This window comes from Rattus norvegicus, chromosome 3 (assembly GCF_036323735.1).
Source record: "Rattus norvegicus strain BN/NHsdMcwi chromosome 3, GRCr8, whole genome shotgun sequence".
In the NCBI taxonomy this organism is placed as follows: domain Eukaryota; kingdom Metazoa; phylum Chordata; class Mammalia; order Rodentia; family Muridae; genus Rattus; species Rattus norvegicus.
This window is the reverse complement of record NC_086021.1, coordinates 180,051,139-180,072,114: the sequence shown is the minus strand read 5'-3', so window position 1 is coordinate 180,072,114 and position 20,976 is coordinate 180,051,139. Positions and strand designations below refer to the sequence as shown.

The 20,976-nt window shown below is 49.0% G+C and overlaps 1 protein-coding gene across 1 annotated transcript in view; it reads right to left on the bottom strand.

Annotated features, from left to right (window-relative positions):
- Positions 1-780: 780 nt before the first annotated feature.
- Dok5 (docking protein 5) overlaps positions 781-20,976 on the bottom strand; it is a 136,916-nt gene continuing 116,720 nt past the window's right edge. The window contains exons 7-8 of the mRNA NM_001109344.2: positions 7,992-8,112; positions 781-1,293 (exon numbers count right to left, since the gene is read on the bottom strand). Of these exons, the coding sequence (NP_001102814.1) occupies positions 1,229-1,293; positions 7,992-8,112 (186 nt within the window). The 3' untranslated portion in view covers positions 781-1,228. The remainder of the gene's footprint in view (positions 1,294-7,991; positions 8,113-20,976) is intronic.

The following is a 20,976-nucleotide window of genomic DNA, read 5'->3' as shown; positions in this document are numbered from 1 at the left end:
CCATTTTAAAATGCCGTGTGAGCGCTGCTTACCCGAAGATCAGGTTTAATTAGGGTGCGAGCAAGGTCAGTGCCCCCCCCGCCCCCACTTGCTTTCTCAGCCTCGTAAGAACATAACTTCTCATTGTCACAAGATTCCATTCCCATCTGGCACCTCCCCAGTGACACAGCCTGAAGAACAGGGTGACCTTCTCTTCGGAAGCCCATGGCCCCTGGGGGCCCATTGAGTGGGTGCCACTCAATACTGTAATTGCACCTTCATTCCCTTGATGCCCTCCTCTGGAAGGAATTAAGTTTCTTGGCAACGGAGCCTGAGTCTTTGTACCTCTAGGTCCCCAGAGTCCAGTGGAGCACTGGGAACAAGAAGATTCCAGATCCGATTAATAAATGAATGAACAGATGTGTCCGTGGCCGCATTTGTGTCAAACACAACACAGAACCCTGTTCCCAGTATATCCACCCTCCAGATACACCGAGCTGGGGCGCAGAGAAAAGTGGGGCCAGGACCCACAGACCGTATGGGTGGCAATGCTATGTATTTTAAAATGCCTTGTGTAAGTCGTTTACCTAAAATAAAGGCTTTCTGTGGGTGAGAGAGGATTGGGGAGAATGCACGTTCCGTTGTAAGTGGTATTGGCAGGCCCTCTGAGGGGCTCTGCACTGAGGAGAATGAGTGGAAATGTTGATTTAACTCACTGGGGATATAACCAAATGTGAGTTCACGAGTGGGCCAGAACCACAGCAGTAGTCACTGAGGGATAGTGCGGAAAGAACTAACACATACTGAAGAGGCATTTTATTGTCCATGTTGACTGTCTTACAACTGAAACACTTACAAGGAGAATCACACACATCCACAAAAGGACAGACTCAGAGAGGCACAAGGGGGCACCTGTCACCCATAGAAAATCAGTCCGTAGTAGCGACACCGACTCCTTCTGTCTGGCTATAAAAACAGGGTGGGTTGATATAATCCGGCATGTTTCTGTGAGGTTAGGGCTGTATCTTTAAAAAAAAAGAAAAGGAAAACAAAAAAAAAAGAAGGGAAAGGGGGGAAATTTTATGTACAGACGTTGTTCCGTAGCATTTCCCATGGCCACACATGTTAGCAGGGTGCAAAGCCGCTTCTCCACATTCTGCGCTCTCCCTGGCTGTCCCTCTGCGTCCTCCTGCACGTGGATCTGTGGCTGATACGGCACAAGTGTGCTAACAGCTCTTGGCGGTTGCTGTCAGTGCTCGGACCGGTAGGTTGGGAAAGTCTCTGTCCGATGAAGCTTCAGAGGGCTGGTGACATCTATCCCAAAAAGAATTGAGAGAGAGGACAAACAGTTATCTCTAAGGAAAGCCCATAATCAAATTGGCTAGTAGTACGATTGATTAAAGTTACCAGAGAGAGGTGGCACGTTCAGGACAGGAGACCATATTCCTATCAGGACTGGAGACCTTATTCCTAAAGTCGCTCACAGTGATATGCAAATACACGTATCACTTGGGAGTTCCTGATTAACGTATCATTTGCGTTTGCCATTGCACTCACCCCTGGTCAGTCTGTTAGCCGCTGTGGCTGTATGACTCCTTAAATTTTCAGCTGTAGCTCTTCCCTGGGTCATGGTACTCAGAGGGGATGCATGGAAAACGTAAGAGGAAGGGGCCTACTCTTTGATGTAGACACTTTGCAAACCTGACTCAGAATAAGAGGACATTGCTCATCTGCTTAGGTTAGATGGGAGACTTTGTTTAACTTCCTCTATCCCAATTCAGTTTCTAGCCAAGCGAACAAGTCAAGAATGTCCCCCTTGAGAGAACCTGGGGAGAGAGGCCAGGAGAGTAGATAGAAGTTGGGGATGGGGGAGGGGGTATCTCTAGGTTTGTGCCAGAGACCTGGGATGGGGGAGGCTCCAGGAGTCCATGAGGGTGATTCTAACTGAGACTCCTAGCAGAGGGGGATATGGAGCCTGAAGTGGCCACCTCCTGTAGCCAGGTTCTCAGTGGAGGGATAAGCACATCAATCCACCCACAAAACCTTCCCCCCAAAATCTGTCCTGCCTACAAGAAGTGCAGGGACAAAGATGGGTCAGTGACTGGGAGAATGGCCAACCAGTAACTGGCCCAACTTGAGATATATCCCGTGGGAAAGAACCAGTGCAGGACACTACTAATGATACTCTGTTAGGCCTGCAGACAGGGGCTTAGCATAACTGCCCTCTCAGAGGTGCCACCCAGCACTGATTGAAACAAATGCAGATACCTACATCCGAACATTAGATGGAGCTGAGGAAATCTTGTGGAAGAGCTGGGGAAAGGACTGAGGAACCTGGAGTGGGGAGGGACTCCACAAGAAGATCAACAAAGTCCTCTAAGCTGCACCCCTGGGGTTCTCAGAAAACTCCAACCAGGGAGCATCCAGGAGCTGGATCAAGACACCCCCAGCCCCACACATCTGTAGCAGATGTGCAGCTTTGGCTTCATGCTAGTCGCCCAACAACTGGGGTGGGGGCTTACCCTGACTCTGCTGCCTGCCTGGGGATCCTGCTCCCCTAACTGCGCTGTCCCCTCTGGCCTCAGTGGGAAAGGATGTACCTAGTCCTGCAGTGACTTGAGGTGCCGGGTGGGAGGTGAAGGGTGAAGGAGGGATGGGGGGAGGGGCCCTCTGAGGGGGGAACTTGGAGGGGAGGGGCTACGATTGGGATGTAAAGTGAATTAATTAATTAATTAATTAATTAATGAAAGAAATTAACCCCCACCTCAGAATTAACGCAGGGATTGGCAGGCTTCCTCTATACTGGCCAGAGAGTAAAAGAAAGTAGTTGCTAACAGCCAACACAGTGAGCGAGCCTGTACATCCCTGTAACACTGTATCCAGAAGCACAGGAGGAGGCCGGAAGGAAGGCAGCGCCTTGGAGAAACCAGCTTGCCCAGCCTCACAGCCAAGCACCCTTAATTTTATAAAACCAAAATGTTTTGCTGCCACCTGCTGGCTAGGGGTGGCACAAGCAGAAGCTTCACAGGGCTGAGGGAGTTCTCAGGGGGCATAAAGAGGTGGGGACAAGGAAGAGGGGGAGCGTTGAGAGCCAGCAAGTGTGGATGCTCCAGGAGCACCTCCAAAATCACGCTGAGCGGAACCATGGAGCCAAGAGCAGAACGTCGCTGCCGTGTGGCTCTGCGGCTCCAGGGCCTTCAGCTGACTTCCCCTTCCTCTGTCCCCACAGCCCTGACTGAGTCCTTAGGCCTCAGCCACCATCACCCTCCCTACCCCCCAGAAGAAACTGACAGGAACTCATCTCCCACTTCTACAAGATGAAAGGGAAGAAGCCTTTCATTCTCCTGCTCGGTCCTACTGAGGACTAAGGGAGGTGCACGGGGATTTGGGAGCCGAAACCATTTGCAGAGCTAACCCAATCTCTGCCTCAGACGGAGACAGACACAAAGAGAACCGAGGCTTGGGGGGAATGAAATGGCTCTGTGGGTGCTTGCCTCCAAGCCTGACAATCCGGGGTCAGTCCTCAGAATCCACATGGTGGAAGGAGAGATCGAATCCCAAAAGCTGACCTCTGACCTCCTCACACACATACCATCAATGCATGACCCACCCCCAGGCACACACACATATGCACACATACATACATGCACTGCACACACAGGCACACACACATATGCATACATGCACACATGCACTGCACACACACATATGCATGCATGTACACACACAAGCACACACATATACACAAATGCACACACATATGACCTCCTCACACACATACCATCAGTGCATGGTGCACACACAGGGACACACACATATGCGCATGCACATATACACACAAGCACACACATATACACAAATGCACACACATATGACCTCCTCACACACATACCATCAGTGCATGGTGCACACACAGGGACACACACATATGCGCATGCACATATACACACATGTACACACAGAGACATACATATGCACACAGGCACACACATATGCACATGCACATATGCACACATGTACACACAGAGGCACACATATGCACACAGGCATACACATGCACACAGACACACATACATAGGCACACATGCACACATACAGGTACACACATATATGCACACATGCATACTTACACAGACACACACATGACCTCCTCACACACATGCACACAAACATGACCTCACACACACTCCACCATTGTATATGTCACACACACACACACACAAAATTATTTTTAAAGACAGACACAAAAGCTTGGACACTTGCAAGCTTTGAATCTAAACCCAGACTAAATAAATCCCTGGCCTGCAGGGGTGGTGACAGGTGTTAAATGTCACTTCTCACTCCCAGGCAATCTAAACATGTGTTCTAGTCTCTTTCTGATGCCCACGCTGCAACATGGAGACACCGTGTCCATGGGTAGTCCTAGAACTCGCTGGTATATACTCCAGTATGTCTTCATTGTGGTTTGATAACAATTTCCTGCCGGGAGCAGAAACCCTAAACATGGCATTCAGGAAAAATCCACATCTTGAGTCAAGTGTGAGGCCCTTGTCAGCAGCTCCTTAAACTCCAGAAGCTTCCAGGAAAACTGACAGACGACCCTGAAGGGCCAAGTGAGAGCCGGCAGCTAAAGTGAATTCTTCAGTGAGGCGTGAAAGCCAGGTTTGACTTCGGACAGAAGATGAGGTGCTAGAGCGCTGTCCACCCACTTCTGAGAGAGGAAGAGGAGGTGGTGGAGGAGGAGGAAGAGAAAGATGAGGAGGAGGAGGAGGAGGAGGAAGAAGAGGAGGAGGAGGAGAAGGTTTGTTTTTTCTCCCTAACCCTCCATGTGGCTGCCTCTTCTAGAGCTTCTGACAGCTACATGATCTAGACAAGACCCTCAAGCCAGTAACTACGCCTCCCTCTGTGTGAACACTTTCTATAAAAACCATAAACACATTCCCTGTGACTGTTGATGTGTCATATTTGAGACAAATGTCTAATTCGTTGCCACTCATGACTCCCCATTAGCTTGAAAGCTGCCAGTAGGAACGGTGCTAGCAAAAGTATATGCTCAGTTGGGGATTTAGCTCAGTGGTAGAGCGCTTGCCTAGCAAGCACAAGGCCCTGGGTTCGATCCCCAGCTCCGAAAAAAAGAAAAAGAAAAAAAGGAAAAAAAGGATATGCTCGATAAACAGGCACGGGGTCCAAGAGGAGCACACAGAGATGAGGAAAGAGAGAACAGGAAGTCCTCACTAGATGGCCAACCTCAGAGGCATCAATACCTCTTCTGGTTCCTAAAGTTTTAGTACCAAATAAAAAGAAATCCTTCCCAGGTTACCAGATTTAAGTCGCTAGTATATTTGGTGTTCCTCAGAGAATAACTTTCTTTTTTAACGCTTTACTTATGGAGAGCAACTTGGGGGAATGAATTCTCTCCCCCATCACCAGGGCCCTCGGTATGGAACCCGGGGCGTCCGGTTCAGTGCCTGATGTACTTACCCACTGAGGAGCCTCGCTGGCCTGACCATAGAACTATCTTTGCAGGGTTCCAGTTTTTACATTGTGGACTTTTCGCCATCGTCTGCATTGTGAAATCTTTTATTTATTTATTTATTTTAATCTGTTGCACTGCTGAAAGGCTCCTTCGGATATGCGGGTTAACAAAATAATGTTCACTGTCTCTCTTTCATGGATTTCTCCCAGATTTTACGCTAAAGGTCCTTCGCGTGTTCACTCTGTATTCTCCTAACCACAGAAGAGTTCTTCTACACGGAGACCGGAAAACGTGGGAGGGGCAGAGAGGATGAATTGAGCACAATTGAGCACACCTTCATGAACAAAGCACAAGTCACTGCGCCAATAAAAAAAAAAAAAAAAAAAAGCTATTCCTGCGCTTACCAGCAGGTGGCACCCTAGGCCTACATTCGGGAAGGTTAGGCCTATTTTTCTCAAATCAGTGTGATAAATTCTGATGTTTAGACTAATCACATAGAGATGCCAGGAAACTTCAGCGTGGACTCCATCGAGGTAGGTAATTTGGGCAAAGTCAACCTGGAGAGTTATCCAGGCACTCAGGATCCATCCTCCAACATCTATGCACAGTCGCTAGCATGAGGAACATTGAGTCAGGAAGACCCAGTGGGGCTTGGAAGAGGCTCAGTTGGGAGACCGTTCGCACGCACGAAGCTCCGGGTTCTGCCCTCCAGGTACAATGTTGCAATCCCTGTTGCAATCCCAGCCATCGGGATATGGAGACAAAGACATCAGAAGCTCAAGGCCCTCCTTGGCTACACAGTGAGTTTGGGACCAGATCTTATCTCAAGAAGAAGGAAGACAGTACTTTCTCACACCCCACCTTTCAGCAGACGACGACGACGGTGAACCCGTGAGTGACCCAGAAGACTCCAGGATGGAAGCAGTTGTGTCATGCCCACCTTCCTGGACACTATGGCTTCCCAGAAATGTAGCCATTACTGATAAACAATGAAATTCCAACTGTGGTCTGGGTCCCGTTGCCCAGCCTGGCCCCTTCATCTCGGGGTGCCGCTAACCAGGTTTCTGCACCAACAACAGACAGAAGAGTCCAAGGGGGAGACATGGCAAGTGAGGACGGAGGAACTAGAGTTGTAGAGTTGTGGGGATGGCAGTATATTCCAGAAAATTAAAAGAAGAGGAGGAGGAGGAAGAGGAGGAGGAGGAGGAGGAGGAGGAGGAGGAAAACAACCAAGGGAGGGTTGTCAGCAGGAAGCACTGAAGGGCAGCTGTGTGGCTTGAGCACAGAGCAGATATGGATGACAAAAGATGGCTTTTTCTATGATTATCCAGTTCTCATCCAGCTACCACTCATCCATCCATCCACCCACCTATCCACCCATCCATCCATCTATCCATCCATCCATCATCCACCCACCACCCATCCACTCATCCATTCATCCATCATCCACCCAACCATCCATCCATCTATCATCCATCTATCCATCCATCTATCCACCCATCCATCCATCCATCCATCCATCCATCCATTTATTCCACATCCCTGGCCCATTTAGCCATCTCTCTGCTCTTGGCTACGGATGTTAGATGACCAGCTGCGTGAGTGCCTGTCTTGACTTCCCCTGCATAGACTACAGCCTGGAGCTGTGAGCTACAATAAACCCTCCCCGTGTCACTCTTGGTCAGGGTAGCCGTCACAGCAACAGAAATGAACTTAGGCCACCACATTCATCATTTCTGTGAGCTCAGTCACCGGCAGGCTCTTCCCAGTGTCAGTGTAGGGCTGCACACATGATCAGGTCCTGCAGCAAGGAAGCCCCACACAGGTTTGTTCGTTGGCTTACATGTCAGTCAGGCGTGAGTGAGCCAATTCCCTTGTGCCTAAGTATCAGAGGGCACATTGAAATGGGTAAGTTTTTTTTAAGTCCAGTGTTGAATTGGGAAATCTTTTAGTCTCCCAGAGATCAGACCTGCACTGTACTTCAGAGGGTTTGTTTCTCAAGAGCAAGAGATCTCACCCTCCTAGAGCAATGGTTCCTACCAAGATCGTTCAGGAGAAGCACCTCAGTCTTGATCAAGCACTACAGGCTGGAAGAGCCCCACCCCCTCCTGTTTTAAAATAGCTGGAGAAAGTCCAGAGCCTCCACATAGCTGACAGTTCCCTAATGATGTTAACCCATTCGTCTTGAGCCCAGAGGACTGTTTCTAGAACCTGGACTCTAGCTCTGGGCCAGACTTTGTACAAGTGTCCTTCCAAAAGACAGCTTACTGTGCCTCTTCCTAGGACCTCAAGCCCCAGAACTGCTGTGGTTCTGGCTAAGGGCCCAAGAATCTACATTTTAAAAAGATTCCCCGAGAACAGCGTCTTAGATGCAAACCTTTGAGGATCAGGAATCCAGACAGAGGAAGCGCCCAGGGTCATGAGGCTCAATGGAGGTCGTCAACTTGGGAGGCGGCATGGTGGCATGCGGCAGCTTATCGGGCCCCCGTGTGAGCGTCTGGGCACGGAGCCCCGTGCAGGCGAATGCCCTGCTTACCTTGTAGGTGGTACAGCTGCCCTGTGCTGTGCTGCCTCGTGATGTGCTGCCAGTAGGCACTGCGGGGCAGGGGCACCACGGTGTTCAGCGAGGCCGCCCGCTCACTCTTCTTCATCTGGAGCTGGGATCAAAGAGAAGAGACAGGTGACTCATCGAGACAGAGCCTCATGGAGACCTGAGGGGGCAGTGAGAGTGTCGGGTCCTGAGTCAGAAGACAAGGAGAGTGTCAGAACCACAGAAACGCCTGCCTACACACTAACGGTCCACTCGTGGTGGGCAGGGCAGTCTCTGCCTTCACCTGCTTGGCAGCTCCATGCTTCATCCTGTTGGCAGCACCAACTTCCTTTTGGGGGCCACTCTCCCATTCATCTCAACCCCTCCAGCTCCCGGAAGGCGACCTTACCCCCCAGTTAAGTCGGACACCCATGCCAAGCCAAAATAATGTAGTTGTTTGGGCTTCTAATAAGTAGGGACCAATCAATAGGGGTGAGCTAAGGATTTGTGACAATAATATTAGTTTTATCCTCTGGGTCTAGACTATTTCCTGACACATAGTAGGTATGCAAGACATGGGTGTTGCAGGAAGGCATCTTCTCACGGTGGGAAAAAGGGAAGCAAAGTCTGTCTTGGAAGAACAAAGGATGTAAACAGATGCCAACAGCAGCAAGGCAGCTGAGGAAAGAGAGCGAGGGCTCGAGAGGCTCACAGAAACCAGAGACCAACGGGGCTAGGGAGGTTCGCGGAGACCAGGACCAATGGCGTTAGAGAGGCTCATGTGACCAGGGGCCAATGGGGCTAGAGAGGCTCAAGGGAACCAGAGGTTAACAGGGCTAAAGAAATTCATGGAGACCAGGACCAATGGCGTTAGAGAGGTTCACGTGACCAGAGACCAACGGGACTCCAGAGGCTCACGGGGACCAGTGGCCAACCCCAAACTTCAAAACAACCTAAGCCGAGGACCACTTCTCACCTCAAAATGGTCGAGTTAGATCTGTCACCAGTGTCAGAAAACAAAAGCAACCTGTCTGCTTGGCCACAATGCCTTTGCTCAACTGTCCCCTGGTCTAAGACCCGAGGGAACAAAGGGGCCAACACAGCCCAAAAATCCGGGATCTTGAGAAGACCAGAGGCCTGATCTGCCACAGCAGGGGAACCAGCAGAAGCTCCAGAGTAAAGCAGCCAGGACCACATGTAGAAGGGTCTGGGATGTGAAGGCATCTGAACACAGCATCCCGTCTGAGCTTCGGCCTCGGGTGTCCACGATACAGCCTTCTTGTGACAGAACACACAACGCAGGTCACTGTTTCCTAACTGGATACCCTGAGTCCTTGGTCGCCCGGTAAGCCACTGTAGCTCTTTACAAAGGAGACCATATTCATCAAGGCCTGGATCTGTGTAGGATGCTCATCTGTGTATATGCTTGGTGATCCGGAAAAGCTGGAGGTTACGTAAGCATCCGGGTCAGGCCTGAGTTGCTACTTATAAGCACAACTGGATACTTTGTAACAGCTTTCCCAGGAAACAGAGTTAAGCAACAGAAAAGGAAATGGGTGTCTATGTTGTGGCAGGAAAGAGGCACGGCAGACCGGGGTTGTCACCTGAAAAGCATTGAGTCCCTGCCCTGCTGGGCTGTGTGAGAATTTGATGAGAGGACACGTGCTTACCCTTGACCAGGGAAAAGTAAACATAGGGAATGAAACAGAGGGGTTGAGGGTGATGGTGGTGGTGATGGTGATGGTGATGGTGTTGATCGTGGTGATGGTGGTGGAGACGGTGATGATGGTAATGATGGGTGTGGGGGTGATGGTGATGATGGTGATGTTGATGATGAATAATTCAGTGATGACCGATGATCCTGAGGATGGTGATAAGGAGTAGTGCCGACAACGGCAGTCACACGGTGGCAATCTGAAGCTGGTCGTGATGTAATGGGGGTGATGTTGATCGTGATGGCGGCAGCAGGCTGACAGAGGTGATTATGATGGTGATGGTGACCTGCCAAGCCCATTTAGACTTCCTCTTAAAGAAAAGAACTTCCTGCGCATGCGCCTTCAGCCTGGGTGGTTTCAAACAACAGCCCGCACGTTCTCCAGTAAAACAGTATCAAGCTTCACACCGGGGAGACGGAAACTCATTGCATCCATGAGACCCGACTTGCGAGAAGGATAGTTAGCAATCACTCAGAGATAATTTAATTTATGTGTGTTGCTTCGCCGTTGCTGGGGTGAGTTTCTGATCCTGGCCATCACTGCAGTTACCGAACTATGTCCCCCACATGACGTTAGAGAGGACAGGGTATCATGGGGTAGTTTTCCCTAGAAATGGACTCTTGAGGTAGAAAGGTGGGGAGGGTGAGTAAGCACGGAGCGTCGAGGAAGAGCCCGCAGCCTTCTCTGTCCTCAAAAAGAGTCGGTCTCTCCCAGGAAGGAAAGAGAAGGAAAATCAACCTTTGAGCGGTGACATCCGACCTCATTGACGCGCAATGAGAGGTGAAGGGAGGGAAAGATGAATGTGGACACCCCAGGGATTTGATCTTCTTAATACAAGATTATATTTAATACAATAAAATTCTAATATAAAGGAAACCCTTGGGAAATAGCAGTCATTTCACATTATTTGCTACATTGCTGCAAATATGTTTGGATGGCCGGGCACTCTGGCGGTATTTTTAGAAAGCTTATTTATTTAGTAACAAGAACAAAATGACACTGGTGTCGTGTTTTGTGGAGAACAGTGCAAAGCCTGGCTTCTTATTCCTTTGGAAAAAAATATCCAATTCCATGAAAGGAACAGTTTAAAAAAAAAAAAACCTGCCCTTGGAGAAAAATGACAAGAAAGGACTTGTGTCATCCGACTTGAAAACACCTGAATGGTTCTTTAAAGGTGACAAGATCCTGGAGACACTGGGTCCCAGCCACATGGAGACAGCATGGTGGGGAGGGCTCCCGGTGGGGAGGGGTCTGAGTGGGGTGGTCTCACAGTTCAGAGGGCTCGCAGTGTAGAGGGCTCCTGGTGGGGAGGGCTCCTGGAGGGGAGGGCTTACGGTGGGGAGGGCTGTCGGTGAGGAGGGTTCTCAGTGGGGTGGGCTCACAGTTCAGAGGGCTCATGGTGGGGAGGGCTCACTTGTTCCCCCCTTCATGCTTCTGCTCAAAGTTCACACAGGCAAAGGGGTCAGTAGCCCTGGAATATCAATTAGACGCTGTGGTGGAGGATCGCATTTGGGTAGCTGGAGAGAACTGGACCTTTCTCCTTTATAAAACATTCTCCATACTCTTGAATGTTTTCTACGATCTCTCTGATCCTTGCCCATTGGGGTAAATAAGAATCACCTTGAGCCTTGCAAAACAATGGGAACTTCCGCTACAATGGGACTGCAGCACTCCTTGAAGATTCCCCCATTCTCAAAAGTGTGGAAGCATCACGTTAGATGTTTGTGTGCAGACAGAGTCACCTCCACCCTGTGGCCCAGCTTGGGCAGTCATGAAGTCTGGATCAGGTCTATAAGGGACTAAAAACATTTAGGAAAAACAGTTCACTGTTGAAAACGCTGGCTCTCAGGGTTCTTTTCTTGTTGCTGTGATAGAAATACCTCAACGAACACAGCAATTCAAGGTACATGTCACCGAGGTGGGGAAGCCAGGAAGGTGGAGGCTTGACAGGACTGGTCACACGGAATCCATAGTTGGGATGGATGCTGCAGCAGCCAGGCTCATGGTCTCCTTTATAGGCTTTCCAGGATCCTCGCCCAGGGGAATGGTGCCGCCCACAGTGGGGAGCCCTTCTCACTTCATTATGATAATGACATCCATGCAGCCATGTCCCTCCCATCTCTCCCAACACACACTGTGCTCTGCTCTCCATGAAACAAGGGCCACAGGGGAATACTGGCTTTCATATTCTCTCTCTCTCTCTCTCTCTCTCTCTCTCTCTCTCTCTCTCTCTCTCTCTCTCTCTCTCTCTCTTTCTCAGTACAGTGAGTGAGTCATGAAGCCTGCAAGTTGGAAGAATGGGCCAAGCCTCTCAACCAGCTAAGGAGCCAAGTGCTGCCAAGCGACCAGACTGGCTGCTTGGAGGCAGTGCTCCTTTCCCTCCCACACTCTGGTCTGGGGCCTCAAGGCTGCTGCCGCCACCACCACCACCACCTTCACCCCTCAGTACAACAACTTCCAACCATGACTGGAGGCCATTGCACTTCTGCTCCCAGGCCTGAGGGCCTCTCTACTTCTCAACAACCCTTCCCATCTCCCCTCTCCCTCACCCCTTCACACACCCCCTCCTGCTGCCCTGAAATCTGCTAAGGATTCACCTGTCCACTGCTCCTCACAGGGTAAGGCAATGCTACCTCACCTCAGACTTAGGACTCTCATTCTAATCATCTCATCATTTGCCCCTCAGGTGCTCTTCCGCCTCCTGCAGACCACAAATTCCTTGTCCTCCTCCCACCCTGTCCCCGTGCCATAGGGATGCACACAGGGCTCTTTCTGACCCAGGCTAAGAGACTCCCAGTGTTGTGCAGTGCCATGAAATACTCAAGGCAGTCGACCTAACCTGTACGACCCATGGGGTCACAAATGGACTAAAAGCGCCATGCTGCCGGAGAACGGTGCTGGTTCTTCCAAGTCTCTCTTCCCAGGGTTGTAAAGAGCAGTCAATGAACCACAAACACATTAACAAAAACATCAGTAGAGGCTGGAGACATGGCTCAGCGGCTAAGAGGCCCTGGCTGCCCCTACAGAGGCCCCGTGCACAGCAACCACGTGGCAGCTCGCAATTATCTGTAACTCTAGTTCCAGGAATACGGCGCCCTCTGCTGGTCTCCATGGGTACTGCATGCACATGGTGCACAGGCACATGGGCAGGCAAAACACCCATACACATAAAACAAATAAATCTTAAAAATTAAATCAGATTGTCATAAAAAAAAGAAAGCGGATCTAATGCATGTGATCACATGTATGGACCTGAAATAATTGTACTTGGTCAAGGAAGCCGCTATAAATAGCATAATAGTAATCTTCCCATTTATAAGAGGTTCTGAGGAGAGATGACTCTCTGGGGAAGTGGATGTCCCCCGTGTGCAGGGTTTTCTTAGGAGACAGCGGAAATGTTCTGCAACTGACTGCAGCCTCATAGTTCTAAATGTAACCATTAACTACACAGCTTAAAGAGGTGTATGTTTCTAACTCATGGACATCCTCATCGAAGCCACAAATTGTCTACCAATGATACGAGTTGCTCAGAATGCATGAGATTGTAGCTGGGTGCTTAGCTTCCCATGGAGTGGTATCAGAGAAAGTTAGAGCCCAGGCACATTCCAACCATTGGACATGACAACACAGAATCATCACTTGCAAAGTTCAGGATTGAGAATTTCACAGTTGAACTACCCCCCCCCCCAAGATGGAGAAATGCAGTCTCATAAAGTTTATGGATGTTTACTGAGCTGCGTCCATAAATATCCTTGGCTGTATGCGATTCTCAGGCTTTGGATTAGATACTCCTTCTCTGGAGACTCGAGTGGCCACTGGTGAGAGCATGTGAGGTGAGTGTCAATGCCTTAGCAAGTCCTTTAGTAGCCCTCCCAACGCTTGCAGCTAAAGGGGAAAGGGAGGCTGTCTGCCAAGTTCCCTCCTCTAGTAAGAAAATCCTACCAACCACCTCCAGAGAGAAAAATTCTAATGACCAGGTTATGAGGCCTCCACAAAACCTGTGAACTAACAGCAGCTGAACCTCCCAAACCTGCCAAAGTCCGTGGGCTCTGAACTCCTTCTGTCTGACAGGAACGTGTACCCATCAAGAATCCAAGCCAAGGAGTGCCCAGCAGCAGGGGCCTCGCTGTAATCTTCCCCCGCACTGTCCTGATCCAGAAGCCATCTGTTTCTGCAATAGAGCTATGTGGAGAAATGGAACCACATGGCTAGGTGGAATTCCTTCTGCTGCTGCCAGTCCCAGGACACAGGACATGGGACCCTGGTCTGCACCTACTCAGAAGCAAACATTTGTCAGAATGTCAGCAAATCCTTTTGACTCAAGAAGTCCTGAACTCACCCTTCTTGGGCTAACTGACTTCCCCTGGTTTCCATCAGAAATAACCCAGGGAGGACTCAGGCAATGACTATGTGCAAACAATATTGTCCTTGCCATCCATTTGTCCTGGTCCTGAGAGCATGAGTGGCCCCAGGATACTGTTGGACAGTGGGTCACATGTGTCAGGATACTGTTGGACAGTGGATCACATGTGTCAGGAGCCATCACTGTCCTTCCGTGTATTTTCCTCCTAAGAGGCTTCCAAAGCTCATATAATTATTTCTCTCTTTTTCTTTCCTTAATTCTTTCTTTCCTCTCTCCATGCCTTCTTCCCTCCCCCTCCCCTCTCCCTTGCTTCCTTCCTTCTTTAAGGCAAGGTCTCTGTAGCTTCAAATTCACTGTAAAGTCAAGGGTGACCTTGAACTTCTTCTCTTCTCGCCTCTGCCTCCTAAGTGCCGAGATCACTGGCGTGTGCTACTACACCTGGTTTATGTGATGCTGGAGATGAAGCCCACGGCTCCCTTCATGTTCAGTAGGTACTCTCCCACCTGAGGTATATTCCCAGCTAAGCCCATGCAACTCCCATAACGTCCTCAACTGTGTGTATGTGTGCAGGCGCGTATGTGTGTGCATATGTGTGTATGCATTGTATATGTTCACATGTGTGTTCAGATATGTATGTGTGGATATGTCAGTGTGGATATGTACATGCATGTGTATGTGTGTGCATCTGTGTGCAAATGTTTGTATATGTATGTGTGCACATGTGTTTATGGGTGCGTGTGTGCAAGCATGTATGTGTGTATGCCTATGCATGTGTATGAATGTGTGTGTACACACATATGTGTATGTGTGCGTGTATGCGTGTATGCATGTATATGTGTGTGCATATGTGTAAGTGCATGCTCACATGTGTGTTCAGATATGTATGCATGTGTGTGCATGTGCATATGTGTGCATATGGGTGCAAATGCATGTGTGTATGTGTGCACATGTGTTTATGGATGCATTGTGCAAATGTGTATGTGTGTATGCCTCCTATGTATGTGTGTGAATGGGTGTGTGCATTCCTATGTATGTGTGTGAATTTGTGTGTGCATGCATGCATATGTGTATGTGTGTACATGTGTTTGTGTGTACATGTGTGCATGCACGTGTGTTTATATCAAAATTCCAGGATGTTTTAAGCATAAACTATAGCAAAGTTAAGCCAGATGAGACAACAGTCAGAGAGAGACAGAGGAGGGGAGGGGAGAAGGAGAGGGAGGGAGAGAAGCAGCTATCTCCCGTTCTCCTTCCGCCCCATGTTTAACAGTCTCTTGGCATCTCCCATCCTGGCCATCGGCTTCTCCAGTTTCCTCCCACTTTCCCATCTATGGCACAATTAAATCTCCACCCCATTTCACCTTCCAACTCTGTGCCCCACGCCCTAGCTGTCTTGTTGTCAAATTGATGCTCCAGGGGAGGGGAAGCCTCAGTTGAGTCACATCAATCAATTTAGGCTGTAGAGAACTTTCAGATTGCTGATCAACAGAGAGAGCCTACTGTGGGTACAGTCCCCAGGCAGGTGGCCTGGTGTACAAGAAAAAGGAGCTAGCTGAGCATCAGCCCAGAGCGAGCCAGCAAGCCACGCCCCTTCATGGCCTCTCCAGCAAGCCACGCCCCTTCATGGCCTCTCCAGCAAGCCATGCCCCTTCATGGCCTCTCCAGCAAGCCACGCCCCTTCATGGCCTCTACTTCAATTATGACCTCCAGGTTCCTGCCCTGAGCTTCCCTCAGTGGTGGATTATAACCTGTAAACTAAATAACTTTCTCCTCTCCCCACCCGCCGTGTTACTTTGGGTCAGTATTTAATCACAGACACTTGCTAAATAAGTAGAATAGATGGCATGAAACCTTCCTGCAGCTTTCAGTTACTTACAGAACAGTTACGGAATCAGGCGTCCACCACGGAAGTTGCGCCAAGCTCAGACTCCTTTCCTGCCCGAGAAGGCTTGATACACTCAAAGGCAACTCAGACTGTGGGTCTGAAAATATTTTTGCCTGGCAGCAAGACGGGGAAAGTATTCCAATATTTGCGATATTTATGACCCATTCCTAAGACTTGTAATATATTGTGCTCTCTCACACAATTGATAAATTTTGTTGTGTTTAGGACGTACAGGAGTATATCTACGGCAGATCCTAAATCAGCTCCAAGCAAGCAACCAAGAAAGACAGATAACGTGCTGTTATGTTTCTTGTCTATCTGTTTCAAAAAGTGAATAATAGGAGCTAAAGAGATTGCCCGGTGGTTAAAAGCACTGGCTGATCTCCCGGAGGATCTGGGTTCAATTCCCAAGCACTCACATGGCAACTCCCATTTGTCTGGACCAGTCCCAGGGGTGTAACGTTCTCATCTGCCTTTCAGACCACTGCACACATGCAATGTACGTAGTACAAACTGGCAAACACTCATATACATATAGAATAAAAACAAGATCTCAAAAAATAAAGTGCACACTGCTCTTGCAGAGGACTCGAGTTCCAACCCCAGCATCCACCACTGAGCAGCCTACAACGGCCTATAATTCCAGTTCCAGGGGATCCAGCACCTTCTTCCGGCCACCCCTGCAACTTACAGGTGCCTATGCATGCCCACCCAGAGACACACATGCATACGTATGGTTAAAAATTAAAGTATGTATCACACGTGATGCCAGCTAGCTGATGGATAGTTACAGAGCACCTCCCCTTCCCATGCCAGCATAGGCCTGTCCTAACACCTTTGGACCTGTCGTGCGCCATGACGCCACCGCCCACGCCCTACACTGTAACCCATGTTGCTTGCTTTCTGCCCGTGTTTTATTTAGCAGGGGAGGCTCTGCATTTTAAGATGACCCACTCTCCTTCCTGAAACTCTTTTCTTGCTGACCCCAATTTTCATCCAGAAAGCCAAAATAGAGACGGCCGCTCCAACGGCCAATCTTCAAACCGGCTTTAAATTTTAATTCTGATTTGCACGTTAAAACGGTTTTCGACTGACTCGAAAATTACTTCTAAGTGTTGCTGCGACGTCTCGGGAAGCAGCGCGTTGGCGATTTCACTTTTGCTCTTAAAGAACCTCCAGGTTGTCGTGCAACAGACCGGACTGTAATCGCCAGGAAGAAAAGAGTCGACTCTTCGGGAAATGGTAGAAAATAGATTTAAAGGCAAGGAGTAGCAGTTTCCTAGGCAGGCTCCAAGGGACAGCTTGTCACTGGAATGAATTTAAATACTATCTAGCCACCGTCTGTGCTTCCTAAATATGTGTTCATTACTGCAATCTTCCCTTAACATATATTATAATTTATATATATTAAGATATATACATATATACAGACATACACATATACACATATACATATATATACATATATACACATATACATATATACATGCATACACATATACACATACACATATACATATATACATATATATGGAGAGGAGGGGGTTAGTCACTGGCAACGACACCAGTCACCTCTCAGGGATCTTGGAATCTTGGGATGTACCCTTGGAAGTATGAGGACATTCTCATACTTGTGGGATGAATTAATTTATCAAGACGCATAAGGCCAACGGGGTACGCTGGATAATTGCGTATGGGAGAGATTCAAGGAGGTAAACTGGAAGGGCAAGTTCTTTGGCGCTATTTGCGTTTAATGCCACGTTCAACCCTAAATGAATGCATTTTATAATAAGCCCCAGCTTTCCCCCCTGGTACGCAGCACCCTGCTCATTGGTTGCCTCGGCAACTCTGAGTAAACACTAAGGACTGGGTGGGTGGGTCCCCTTCTCAGAAAGATGAGGTGCATGGTCCTGTGCCCAGGAAAGGACTTAAAGGGACGTGCATTCCACCAAGCATGGTGGTGTGACAACCTCCCACCCACCCCCATCTCCAGTCCCAGCCCCCTACTCTCCTCCAAAAATGAAAACCAGAAGCGAAAAGGGTGTTAGAAAAGGCTCTCAGAGGAACCAAAGTAATCCCAAGCCTCTAAACTGAAGGGAGGGCTGCTCACTTATCTGGAAATGGGGAACGGGTTTTGAACCAGATCTTAAATGTCAAGTGTACTTCGACGGAATCCGGACCAGATGGTCAACCTTAAACATGAAGAGTCTTCTTACCGGAGGAGGAGGGATTTTCTTTTAAAGGCTTTGAAAACCAAGTGTATGCTCACGGAGTGGCAAAAATGTGGACCACGCCCAACAGATCTGCATTTCCCGGGTTTGTCAAACAGCAGCGGCTTCTCAGGAATACATCTTGTAGACGCTGCTCCGGCCTTATGGATTGAGATAAATCCCCCTGCTGCCTTCCTCCAGCCTCCTCCCCCTTGAAGAGTTCAGTCAATACAAACTACTTAAAATGCTAATCATTAGGCTAAGTGACAGCAACCAGTCCTCCGGAACCCAGGAGACACAGACAGTGCTAAACAACTTTCCTGTAGTCTTGGTGGGACAGCCTCATGGTATTTGGGGGGTGGGGGGAGCGGTGATTACCAAGGGACACAGAGACCAGCCTATGCTTTTGAGCACTCTCCTTCCTCTGCAGGCCTAGCCCTAAGCATAGCGGCATCATCAGGATCCAATGCTCTCCAGGGAGAGAACTCACAGCCTGCTCCGGACCACCTAAACAAACAAGACATGAACATTCCAAGGTCGGAGTGCTGGCAAAGCCAGCTCGTGCCCCTGCATTCACCCAAGCAGGACATTGTGCCAGGTTGACACTCTGCTTCCCAAGTGATGATGTGTGCACGCAAGGAACCTTGTGCCCTGCTGTGGAACTGTTGTCCCTGTAAAGTGTGTTTAAGCATGAACCCCCGAGCTATCCGTAGCTCCTGTTCTGCTCTTTGTGCTTGAGAGAGTCACTGTTCCTAAGGGTACACTCCATCTTCTTCCTGTCGTCCTGGGCCAAGGAGTCCGGTCCTTGAACTCTCCCACCACTCGCTGTGAAGTCCGGACCTCTAGGAATGGAGGTCACAGTGCTACCCGGAAGGCACTTGCTCAGAGACACAGGAAGCTGAGCACAGCAGTGCCCTCCCCACACCTGCTAAAATGAAACACAGCAAGCGGGACCCAGTGGTTCGCTGCTGACAACCCTGGCCATGAACTCTTGACAAACAGCACAAGGAGCCACAAGTAGGTGAGAGTACAGTCCCGCGCCACCAAGCCTGCCTGCACCAAGCTGTAGGAGTTTCTAATCAAGAGAGAGGGAAATGAGATCTGTACCGACAGGAGAAGGGAAGGCAGGACTCAGCATGTACACCATCATAAGTTTGCACTTAGTTAAATTTTACACGCACGTGCTTGTGTAAAAATAAACTAAATGGGATTTAAAGTCCAGCTCCTAGCTCCAACGATGGTTGTGAAAATGGCGGAGAAAAGGCTCAGGGACTCAGAGCAGAGAGGAGCTGCAACTGTTTTCTGTGGCTTAAATGACCACTCCATCCATCCAAACTGTCCAACGTGGAGCTCTGTGCATAGCTCCAACTATCAGCTCCCCTGCCCCAGCTCGATCCCATCAGCCCTTGTCTCTAGGTGAGAATTCTGCAGTCTGAGTTCATTCATCCACTTACTGCATGCATGTCTATGCTCCCATGCATTTCCATACTCCAATGCATGTCCATACTCCAATGCATTTCCATACCCCAATGCATGTCTATACTCCCATGCATTTCCATGCTCCAATGCATGTCTATACTCCCATGCATTTCCATGCTCCAATGCATGTCTATACTCCCATGCATTTCCATGCTCCAATGCATGTCTATACTCCCATGCATTTCCATGCTCCAATGCATGTCTATACTCCCATGCATTTCCATGCTCCAATGCATGTCTATACTCCCATGCATTTCCATGCTCCAATGCATGTCTATACTCCCATGCATTTCCATGCTCCAATGCATGTCTATACTCCCATGCATTTCCATGCTCCAATGCATGTCTATACTCCCATGCATTTCCATGCTCCAATGCATGTCTACACTCCCATGCATTTCCATGCTCCAATGCATGTCTACACTCCCATGCATTTCCATGCTCCAATGCATGTCTACACTCCCATGCATTTCCATGCTCCAATGCATGTCTATACTCCAATGCATTTCCATACTCCAATGCATGTCTACACTCCCATGCATTTCCATGCTCCAATGCATGTCTATACTCCAATGCATTTCCATACTCCAATGCATGTCTATACTCCCATGCATTTCCATACTCCAATGCATGTCTATATTCCCATGCATTTCCACACTCCAATGCATTTCTATATGCCAGGCAGGCCCTGCCCTAGAGCTGGAAGACTGACTTTGAACAATAGACCATTTCTCTGTTCCTCTATGTCCAAGAAGTAGTTGCAAGCCCAGCTTTGGCCACACAACAATCAGATTCCACATTGGCACTGCTTTGTCTACAAAGGAGGGCGTGCTCTCTTCTGAACAGCATTCTCCTTCCTGAGAGCAAAGGTCTCTCAAGCATGCTTTTAAACCCAGTGCCTTTCAGGACACCAGGCACAGAGTAGGCACCTAGAAGTGAGTAGATCTTAAATGCTTCATGAATGAACTGATCAAACGTGAGCTCCTCCATCATCCAAAGAGAACCATCCTATCATCTGCACACCCAGCTCCAGGCCAGTGAAGAAACCCCACCTCAAACACAGCAATAACAAAGATAACCACGACAAACAGTGCCTAAGAAGTGGTATTCAAGATTGACAACTGCCGTCCACCCATGTGCCCACACACATGCTGCCCGGACATGTGAAAACATACATATGCCCATGAAAGTACACACATATTCTCAGAAAAGAAAGATGGTGGGAGAAAGGAAAAAGGGGAAGGGAAAGAGAAAAAAAGGAGGAAGGAAGGAAGGAAGGAAAGCAGACAGCGAGGGGTGGAAACAGGCTCATTTGTTTCCTGCTAAGAAAAATCTTGCA